Source organism: Centroberyx gerrardi, chromosome 4, assembly GCF_048128805.1.
Source record: "Centroberyx gerrardi isolate f3 chromosome 4, fCenGer3.hap1.cur.20231027, whole genome shotgun sequence".
Classification (NCBI taxonomy): Eukaryota; Metazoa; Chordata; class Actinopteri; order Beryciformes; family Berycidae; genus Centroberyx; species Centroberyx gerrardi.
Genome location: NC_136000.1, coordinates 2,527,102 through 2,538,808, shown reverse-complemented (window position 1 = coordinate 2,538,808; position 11,707 = coordinate 2,527,102). Strand labels below are relative to the sequence as shown.

The 11,707-nt window shown below is 41.1% G+C and overlaps 1 protein-coding gene across 1 annotated transcript in view; it reads right to left on the bottom strand.

Annotated features, from left to right (window-relative positions):
• Positions 1–6,935: 6,935 nt before the first annotated feature.
• The window catches only part of pot1 (protection of telomeres 1 homolog), a 72,002-nt gene continuing 67,230 nt past the window's right edge, over positions 6,936–11,707 (bottom strand). Inside the window, exon 20 of the mRNA XM_071915203.2 lies at positions 6,936–7,311. Coding sequence (XP_071771304.2) covers positions 7,181–7,311 — 131 coding nt within the window. The 3' untranslated portion in view covers positions 6,936–7,180. The remainder of the gene's footprint in view (positions 7,312–11,707) is intronic.

Below are 11,707 nucleotides of genomic sequence, written 5' to 3'. Positions count from 1 at the left end.
ATCAACAGACCCCCATTTGATGAGATTTTGTCTCTCGGACCCAAATCTGAGAATATGTTTTATTGTTAGATATGATTTTGTCCAGAATCCCGTGACTGTCTGTATTGCAGGTAGAGAGATAACAGAGAAACTATGATCAGAACAGTCATTCTTCTACATTCTCTAATGGTGTTAACTTCTTGTAAATGAAATAATGCTGAAGTTTAACAATTCATCAGTTTTTTGCTGGGGACCCCCTGGAACCACTTCAAGGACCCCTGGTGGTCCCCGGACCCCACGTTGAGAACCACTGACTTAAACAGACAAAAGGAAAAAGAACTGCAGTAATAATAATAATAAATCACCTATAATAACCTCGTGTAACGTCATGTAACTGTTTCCAAATACCAGTGAGGTTTTACAGTCTATGCCAAATACAGATGAATGTGTATTTTTACCAAACACTACAGGACATTACTGCTCAGCCTGTAGATATACTGTAAGTTTTTAACATAATGTCTAATATTCTGCTCATTGTTGTATCTATTATTGTTGAAAAACACTTCTTTTTTATATATATATAATTGGAAGTCTTCACCTTGCTCTTCATGCTTGTATTTCACACTGTCTTCACACACCTGCTGCTGTTCTGCACATCCTGTTAAAGCTGCAGGACTTTTATTTTTATTTTTTTGCACATTTTCATTCATGATTTTCCACCTCAGCTGTCTGACTGGTTGGCTGCTTCTCACTCTGTTCTGATCTGTTAATTCTCGCTGCTGCAAAGACCCACTTTCCCCTCAAGGATCAATAAAGTTTCATCTAATCGTACAGCTCGGTTAATTCATTGACAAAGTAATTAACATTTAACTAATTAGTGAAATGAGCTGCTGTGTACAGATTCATAATGTCTGGTTGTCTCCGCTCAGCTTTATTTTAAGATGAGAATGAGATCTGGAGTTGGACAATCAGCCAGCTGACTTTAAAATGTCAAACTTCATTAAGAAATAAACATAATTTCTCCAGCTAATAATCATCTGTCACTGTGGCAGCTGGGCCTCTCCATCACTACGACACTTCTCAAATAGGGGGATGGAGAAAGAAAGAAAGAAAGAAAGAAAGAAAGAAAGAACGAAAGAAAGCTTTCTTTCTTTCTTTAATACTTTTCTTGTAAACTAATGAGTAGTTGCAGCTTTTTGGCTGCTGCCAATAAACTGTCAAGTAAAAAAAGACTGAAAAGGGAAAATAAAAACCAAAGTGTGTGTAATGTGTGTGTGTAAATGTAATCTGTATTACTTTGTACTGCTCTTATGTGTGATGCAGCTTAATCCCCCTTTAACAGAGAATTTGAAAATAAAAAACATTTAATTATATAAAAAAAAATGATGGTGAAATTTAAGTATTCCTCGTTTTCCTGGGGACTTGGAATCTTCTCAAGGACCCCTGGCGGTCCCCGGACCCCACTTTGAGAACCACTGCTCTAGGTGACTTTACACCTCCTCTCCTGTGTGACGAGAAACGTGTTTTTGTCTCTCTCTCTTGTCTGTGTCTCTCTCTCTCTTTTGTCTGTCTCTGTCTATCTCTCTCTCTCGTCTCTCTCATCTGTGTCTCTCTCTCTTGTCTGTCTCTCTCGTTTGTGTCTCTCCCTCTCTCTAGTTTCTCTCTCTCTTGTCTGTCTCTCTCTTGTTTGTCTCTCCCTCTTTCTAGTCTCTCTCTCTCTCTTGTCTGTGTCTCTCTCTCTCTTTTGTCTGTCTCTATCTCTATCTCTCTCTCTCGTCTCTCTCATCTGTGTCTCTCTCTCTTGTCTGTCTCTCTCTTGTTTGTGTCTCTCCCTCTCTCTAGTTTCTCTCTCTCTCTCTCTTGTCTCTGTCTCTCTCTCTTGTCTGTCTCTCTCTTGTTTGTCTCTCCCTCTCTCTAGTCTCTCTCTCTCTCTCTTGTCTCTGTCTGTCTCGTCCCTCTATGCCTCTCTCTCATCTGCGTCTCTCTCTCGTCTGTCTCTCTCTTGTTTGTCTCACCCTCTCTCTAGTCTGTCTCTGTCTCTCTCTCTTGTCTCTCTCTAGTCTGTCTCTCTCTCTCTCGGCTGTCTATGCCTCTCTCTCATCTGTGTCTCTCTTGTTTGTCTCTCCCTCTCTCTAGTCTGTCTGTCTCTCTCGTCTCTGTCTCTCTCTCTCGTCTGTCTATGCATCTCTCATCTGTGTCTCTCTCTCTTGTCTGTCTCTCTCTTGTTTGTGTCTCTCCCTCTCTCTAGTCTGTGTCTCTGTCTCTCTCTCTTGTCTGTCTCTCTCTTGTTTGTGTCTCTCCCTCTCTCTAGTCTGTGTCTCTGTCTCTCTCATCTGTCTCTCTCTCTTGTCTGTCTCTCATCTGTGTCTGTCTCTCTCTTGTTTGTGTCTCTCCCCCTCTCTTGTCTGTGTCTCTCTCTCTCTCTGGTCTCTCTCTCTCTCAGGCCTCCAGCGCTTGTTTCCCCTGCAGGTTCTCACCTCACCGCTCAGAGCCTGACAGCCTCTCAGCCTCTCAGCCTCTCAGCGCCGCCAGCAGCGGTCTGGCTCCCAGCAGAAGAAGAGTCATCGCCTCCCGGTGTTTTGCGGCGTGGTTAAACGGGAGGCCGGGACGGTCGGAGGAGTTTTCCGTGTGATGTCGAGGCTTAAGGTGCGGAGGGAAGCGGGCGGCGGCGTATCAGCTGTCAGATATACGTATATTTAATCCTCGACTTTAAAGCTTCTGCGCTCGCTCTCCACGTCTGATGACATTCGGCGCTGCCGGCAGCGCTGGAAGGGACACTTCACCCCGCGAGTGGAGAGATTATGCACATAATAAATCAGATCGGGCGTTTGGTGACACGCCGCCTCTTTTTAAAGAAGACCTTCATGTGGCGGGTGATTTTCTGTTCTGTGTTTATGAGACAGTTCAAAGCAGAGAGAGAGACGGGAAAGATTGGGGGGGGAGAGAGAGAGAGGGGAATGACGTGTGAGAAAGGTCCCGGGCCGGAGTCAAACCCAGGACGCCGCGGTCACATGGTTCAGGCTGTAAGACGCGGTCACATGGTTCAGGCTGGAAGACGCGGTCACATGGTTCAGGCTGGAAGACGCGGTCACATGGTTCAGGCTGGAAGACGCGGTCACATCAGCACGAACTACGTGGAAATTTGGCTTCCCATTGATGTCAACTGAAAACCACCTGAAGGACAAATAAAAACAATCGCTTCCAGTTGCAAATCGATTTCACACTTCTCCTTCGCAGAGTTCAAATTTGGTGACCTTTGACCTGTGAATTCACGCAGCCAGCCAATAGAAACACTTGTTTCCAGAGGAATCCATAATATTATATAATACAGACGGTACATTCATGGTTTTCCTGTTGTAATGTAGCCTACAGCTAACGTTATCTTGCTAACCACATACGCAGCATCGAATCGAGTCGATTGATAACAAGTTAGCTGCTGAACCATGAATAAAGTCTGATGTGAGGTTGGACAGGAGGGACATTAATTCATGCAGAAACTATCTGTTTTTCTTATTAGGTTTTCATTTGCTTATAATGTAGAATACATACAATAATACATTATAGATTTTAGAAAAGACAATATTCACAGAAACGTTCTCCATAGTAAGTCTACACAGATGACAGAAGACAACAGAAACAGAACGGGCCTAGCTGGTTACTGGTAGTATATCTCTCAGTAGTTATCAGTCATTCTGCTGCTATAAAGAGTTATTTCATCTATTTCACCTGGAAATTACTTAGTTATTTCCAGTCATTATGTAATTAATGGCCTGTAATTTAAAGAGTTACTGCACTTTTGACTCTGATGAAGACGCAGCAGTGTTGAAGTGTTAGTCTTCACCTGTAATAAAGCATCTGTGGTTTATCTGCCTGCTGCAGACTCTCCTGTGGGCCCGTCCCGTGCTGAACCTGCTGGGACTGAATCAGGTATCTGAGTGTTTCTGACTGTCTTCCCCCTGCAGCTTCTCGGTGGTTCTGGGGGGTTTTTGGTGTTTCTCCTGCAGGTTTCTGCTGCAGGTCTCGGTCTCTCCGAGCAGCCGGAGCCTTTTGAAGTTTTTCCAGGAGGAGAGTTTGCCGGAGGGAATCTGGCATCCCTGTTCTGCTGCTAACAGGCTCCTCAGAACAAATAATTCATCCTAAACCAAATTCCACATGTATTATTCCTGTGATGTTAAAACATTCCCATCAATACGTCTGAAGATGAGCAACATGAGCAAGGAACAAGTGATTTTATGTTACCTGTGATGTCATCAAGAGACAAAATCTGGAGCCGCTCCATTAATAATGAAGTGAGTTTGACTGTGGACTGTCTGAGTTTTTACAACCTGAGCTTCACTTCACTGTAGACATGAGCAGGAAGAGGAAGCAGGGAGTGGATGTTGTTATATCTTCATGTTCAGCTGTTTGTCCAGACTGACTCAGGATAAGTGAGCAGGTCAGCAACACTTCACTTTATCTGCAGGCTGCACAAAGACAAGACTTTTAACAACCTTTTTAATTCTGCCTCGCATTGGAGTTAAAAGCAATTTAGCAACCAAAATAAAGAAACAAAAGCGGGAAAAACAGACTCCTTCTAATTGAACATATAATGAAAGTTCTGAAATTATAAAAGGGCAGAATAAGAAAAAGATTTAAATAAATTAATTGCTTAGGGACATGAAGTCCAATTATGTTGATTAAAGCCGACGCAATGAAAGCAAAACCCGTTTGGTAAATTGGATTAATTCTGTTCAGAGTCGACCTGCATGTGGGTCAAACAAAGATATAATATAATAATATCACACAGCATCAGGGAATAAAAGTGACTCGACTCTTCTGGAGAAACAATTCATGTCATTTCTCATCTCGGTCGCCTGAGGCTCCTTCCAGCTCCTCCACTAAATATCAGCAGAAGAGAATAATCTGTCAGTGCAACTATCTGATATCATATCTGCATCAAAATGAAACTAATTATAAAAGTAAACCTGGCATTACATGGTGAAAAAATTAAGACATTTAATAAGTGTATTTAAGACATTTTTGAGTCCATAAATGTAGATAACGTTTGTTATGGTTATGGAGCAAAAACAATCACACTCGCATTTTAAATGACATTTACATTTTAAAGTATAAAACTGCAGTAGCTCCAAGATTTCCACTTCCTACTTTCAACACAGATTGGAGTTTTAGTTCTACAAAATTATAAAATAAAACAATATAACAATAAAGTAAAATATAAACTATTTTAGGGTTATGGAAATTCATGCTGCTGATTTCTACCTGATGTTAGAGTGTAAAAGAGGGAAGTACGGTAAAGAAATGGATCACTAACATTTATGGATTTACTAGACAGATCTTACTAACAGTCTCAATTGCTACTTTTGCTGTATATGTAGGTATATAGTTTTGTTTTAATTGCTTTTCACTGCGTATTTTCTATCCTATTCTATTTTGCTTTTTTCCCCACGAGCCACTTTCCCCACAGGGATCAATAAAGGATCAATAAAGTCTTATGCTATAAAGTAAATCATGTTGGCTGGTTACCAGCAGATGGCGAACTCGAGCCACAGTTCAGATCTACAGAGGAAGAACTGAAGACAGACAGACGCTCTGCTCTTTATCAGCTGTGAGGGAAACTTTCTTTTAAAAGTAATTAGTTACTTTACTTCATTACAGTAAGTAGTTGCATTCCATAGTGACGCTGTATTAAGCAGCAGGTTGTTAGCGTGCTTCAGGAACCTGCTGCAGCAACACAGCTTGTCAGTTTTAAAATGCAAAGCAGACTGTTGGTTTAAAACAGGAGGCTGATCTCATTTAGATCAGACACTTTCTTCAGATTTTCAACAAGAAATGACACATGGAAGACATTTAAATTTCAATAATGGATTACAAGAACTGAAAAACTAATGAGTTAAGTTACTACAGTAGTTCCCACAAAAAAGTGATGTGTCAAGCAGTTAAAATTGTGACTCGAGTCCCTACCTCTACTGTGGAAATATTAATAGTGGAGGAAAGACAGGACTTTAAAACTTCATCTCACCTCTTCTTCAGACTGCTGGTCCGGACAGACGACAGACAGACAGAGACAGAGAGAGAGAGAGAGAGAGAGAGAGAGAGAGAGACAGACAGACAGACAGACAGACAGACAGACAGACAGACAGACAGACAGACAGACAGACAGAGACAGACAGAGACAGACAGAGACAGACAGAGACAGACAGAGACAGACAGAGACAGACAGACAGACAGACAGACAGACAGAGACAGACAGGGACAGAGACAGAGACAGAGACAGACAGACAGACAGACAGACAGACAGACAGACAGACAGAGAGAGAGAGAGACAGACAGACAGACAGACAGACAGACAGACAGACAGACAGACAGGCGGCTGCATCTCAGTATTCTGCAGTGAAACTTCCTCTAATCCTCCATCATCATCCTCATCGATCCGGACACTTTGAGGAAATGAAGCAGATTCCTGTCCGGTTTCTGAACCTGCCGCCGGGCTTTAAAAGAAACCTCAACACTTCCTCTCAGGTTCTGGTGTTCAGTACTGAAGGAAATCAGCTTGACGGTCTGATTCTATTTCGGAAATAGACAGCATGTGGAAAAGCTTGATGGAATTTACTTAAATTAAAAAGTAAAATAAAAAATGTTGAAAAGTTATAAGTTGTTGTCGAAATTGCAATATGAACTTTTGCAACATCCATTATGAAATGCGCTTCGATTTAACTTAATATCTTTAAAGAAAGATATTGGAAAAAAATCATTTTAGAAACAGTGTTGAATTTAAAGTGTTGGAAACAGTATCGGCATTGGAAAACCTCCAATGAACCTGTTAAAAATGCTGTAAAATGTGAGTGAAAGGTTGAGTTTGTTTTTTGTTTGATTCAGTATACAGCAATTACAAAAATATAACCCAACCTCATTAAAACTAATTTCTTTTATTTAGAAAAAGTTATTAAATGCTTCTGTGAATTGCACACCAAACAGCAGAAGGTTGAAAAATAAATTCACATTTCAGTCAGCAGAAGTTTCATACATTTTTACAGCGCATGATTTTCTTTACATTTATTTTCCTTTGCAGGGAAAATAAAAAGCAAATATATACAGTGATATTACATAAAACAACTTAAACCAAAGGAGAACAAACTGATGTACAACAGCTCCAAACAGTTGGGGGCCTGTGTTTCCCCGTGACCTTTGACCTGCAGGCTGTCTAGGCCGGGTCTGACAGGGCGGATGAGGGTCTGCCGGCGCTGGTGTGGCAGATCTGGTAGCAGGTTTGGTTCTGTCCGTCCTCCTGCACTCCGTACGCACTGAGACACAAGTCCAGCCAGGGCCGCTCGGCTGGGACAGCGGGGGACAGACAAGACGTTAGAGATGAACAATTCACTGAAAAAATAAAAAAAAAACACAGTATTAACTTCAATTTCCAAATCCCAGAGGCTGCAGTTAATTTCTTCAGAGAGAGTTTGGTCCAAACTGGATTTGTGAACAAGGAGTTTTAGAATCAAAACCTTTCATCAGACTCAAACTCACACTCATATCTAGTTTTTTTATTTAACAAATATTTAACTTTTCTTTAAACAATTTTTAAGTTCTAAAAGATTTACGACAAGAAAAACAAGAAGTGATGATATGAATCTAGTCTGTTCTTGCTTTTGAATTTTGCTTCTTCTGGCCCTGCTACTATACACAGATTTCTGTTGTTGTATATTTTGTGTACGTTTATATCGTGATGTTTTAAACTGACTTGTGTTGTTTGTTTATCGTGGTTATGTTTCTACTATTTGTATAGACTTGTATACTGTTATTGCCTCTTGGCCAGGTCGTCATTGTAAATGAGAATTGGTTCTGAATTGACTCACCTGGTTAAAGGATAAGGCTGCTGTTTTTTAATGCATTGCTTACCGTCAACAAATCCTATGAAAATAACAAAATCAGCAAACAAGTCACAGAGCCATGCTGCTGCTTTGGGCAACATATTTCATCATCACGATGCACCGGGCCGGCCGACTTTTTCCTCAAACAACTTAATAAGCCGGCTGCAACCAAAATCACCGGCACCACTCAAACCCAACTCTCAGACCTTTACAGTCACGCAGTAAAAAGAAAGGCAGACTCCATCATAAGGACCTTCACACCCCCTTCACCACTCCTTTCAGCTACTCCCATCAGGCAGACGCTTCAGAGCACCTCTGGCCAAAAGGAGAACTCACAAAAACTCTTTCATTCCCACTGCAATATCCTTTTTAAACAAGGCCAAATAGACTGTCACTACTTTTTAATGCAGCTTTGCACACCTGCTCCTATTTATTTGTGGAATTGTTTGTGTTTTTAATGTAATTTTATGTGAGTCTTTCATGGGTGTATGTTTTTATGTTGTTTGTGAGCCCCTAACCTAAGACAATTTTCTATCACTATGTGGTAGACAATAAAGTTTTTTGAATCTTGAATCTGTAAACACGTTTTCCACCTCAGGAAAGTAGTTCCGTAGCACAGAAAATAGTCCCCGGCGTAATGAAGAATTTGTTCCCATTTGAATTTGATTTGGTAATAACTACAACAGCCTGACTTTTCATGGTAACAGTTAGAGATTTTTAAAATGTAAACTATGTCGTTGTGAGCTGTATTTAAAGGTTTTTATCTTACAATTGGAGCCAATGACTTCCGGGTTGACGGCTAAAAACGGAACGTGGGAAGTCAGAAAGTAACGGGAGTAGAGCAAACACATCGTTGATTTTGTTATTTTCATAGGATTTGTTGACGGTAAGCAATGCATTAAAAAACACCGGCCTTATCCTTTAAATAAAATAAAATAGTTTATTCATAAAGCCCTTTATCACAGTCAAGTCTCAAAGGGCTTTACATCATGTACATGTCATATACCATACTACATCATACATACACATACACATCATATACATCCTAAATTAGATCATATACATACTTCATATACATCGTTTTACTACATCACATGATCATGAATCGCAGTTTCAATCGCAAGTGCAATATTCTGCCAAATAATCGCAATTAGATTTTTTTCGTCACTGTCTTCCAGCCCTACATGACAACCTGTTGGACCTGCACTGACCTCAGATCAGCTCTCACCTCACCGGTACACAGCACAGATCTGCGTGTCCTCGGCTGTTTGCTCCTGCAGCCTGAAGCCTGAAGCCTGACTTCCCTTCACTGCTTTCTGTTTTCCTCTCAGCCGTTCTGCTGTTAACTTGTTCCTGACGCAGCGCTGACATTTTGGGAATCGACAGCCTGTTATCAGCTTCGCCAATCAGAAGCGATGCCTATTAAAAGCCTATTACTTTTATTATCATTCTGCATCAGTTCATCAGCTAAAAGCCTTAAATGTTAATGTGAAATCGGCGCATATGAAATGGCAAGTGCATAAAAGTGCTCTTTCATGCTGCAGCCTTTGTAGAAATCCTTTATAATGGATTTATCCTGCTTTAACACTGCAGATATCTCAAGTTTGAATGTTATACAGTGGAACCAAATTAGTATTCTTTCACACAAAAGTCTAATATCTCTTGGCTGGACTAGTTACCAGATATTTCTCTGTAACTTCCAGCGACTTAAAAGATAAGAAGACAAAAAAAAAACTGGATTTCTCTGAACAGTCTCTGTCCTCTTGGGGACGGAGACAAAGTTCAGCAGCAGAACAGACGGCCTGCAGTCAGAACCGGCTCTTCTACAGGCCGCCTTCTTCTTCTTCTTCTTCTACTTCAAACTAAAGTACAGATGCCTTGATAACAGAAATATATTATCTCAACTCCCTCTGTGTTGTTTCAGAGAAGTTTGTTGTGTTTGAAGTGAAGGTCCCGATCAGCAGCGGTACCTTCACGCTCCGCGGGACGACGAGCCGATGGCTAATAGGGGGGAAAGTCGCTGCTCTTTGTCGCCGCCTCATTAGCGCGTTCTGCGTCACACGAGGTTAAAGACGCCGTCCTTGGGTTGTCGATGGCGGCGGTTTGGTCTGGCGAGCGAGGAACGGGCCTTTCAGAGACACAATACTGAGGAGTCCTATCAGAGCAGCAGGACTGATGTGAGACTTTAGAGGCTGAATCACGACCAAAACACACACACACACACACACACACACACACACACACAAGCTTTGGTGTCGTGTCTTAACATCTGTGATCTGCCGGTTCTGTTCTTTACTCTTCTGTTCTCTGTAAAGCCTCTAGATGAACCTGTTTGGTAAAAGTGCTTTATAGTTTATAGCTTTTTTCAATTTTTTTTATTTTGATCTTTATTTATCTGGGGAAAGTCAGCAGAGCTCCTGGTTCTTTTCCTGCAACATCCTGCTTCACATTCGTACTCGGTTTGGGACAAATATACCGAAATTCAATATATCGCAATACAAAAATGTGACAATCCGTATGTTGTGTCAGGAACATGAATGGTGATATCAGCTCCATGTTATTCTGCTGTCAGGAACATGAATGGTGATATCAGCTCCATGTTATTCTGCTGTAGTAATCACTAATGAGACTCTTGACCATCACAGTTTCACAAGCTCTCCATCCAAATTATATTATTGTCACTTTGTAATGACATTTTTAAATTGTTGTTTACATTCTAGCAGCCAATGGCATCGCTGGAAAGATTTGTGTCTCAGAAATAAACAGAATTCTGCACAGTCAGACTTTGTTGTCACTGAACTTTTATTGATCACATCGTATCCTGGTTGTAATTGAATCCTGAACCTCAGATCACGTATGGAATCGTATCGTGAGAGAAGATATCGTCTCTTCACTAACCTTTTCTCACTCTCTCTCCCTCCTCACACTTTCCCAGCCAGTCTGGAGATTCAAACAACCTTCCAGTTAGGGCTGGGCGATATATCGCATGATATCATGATATGAGACTAGATATCGTCTGGGATTTTCGTAATATTGTGAAATAACTTAAATGTTACTCCTTCCTGGTCTTGAAGGCTGCGTTACAGTAAAGTGAGACAATTTTCTGAACTTATCAGCCGGTTCTGTCTGAATAAAATGAACAATGATTGGCTTTACCTGCTCATCATATCCATTACTTATTACTGATTGCACATTACTGATTACTAATGATCATTAGCAATTTTCAAAATTTTCGTGTGTAAATATCTTATGAAAGCACGAATACTCATCCCCAACAGATTGTCACATTATCGATATCGAGGTATTCGGTCTAAAATATTGTGATAATTGATTTGTCAATATTGCCCAGCCCTACTTCCAGTCACAAGCCTGCTTCTCCAGCCTCTATGCTGCTGCTGCCCCAGAAATAAACCTGACTGCACTGATATCAGATGATGGTGATAATAATGCTGTTAAAATGCATATCTGCCCTCTGACATGACACACAGTCTATCATGGTGGTTTGTCGGTGTAACACAACATGTCAGATAAAACAAAAAGCCACCAGGTTAGAGAGCTACTGGTCTTACTGGTCCAGGTCGTCTTCATCTGTGTCCATGAATAAACCAGTTAACAGAATATTCCCTCTTCCTCTCTGACTGAGCGATGGCAGGTTATTCTTAATTGATGGGATAAAAATGACGATCCCAGTAGTAATCTGTGCCATCTTCTTGACGTTCCTGACAAATAACCTGATATTACAGCCAATTATACTGTACTTTTCACTATAATCACGGACGTCAACAGCGGCAGGCTGCAGCTGCTGCTGGAAATATACTCAGCCCTAAAACTGACTGATGATGGCAGCAGGGAACAGCCGA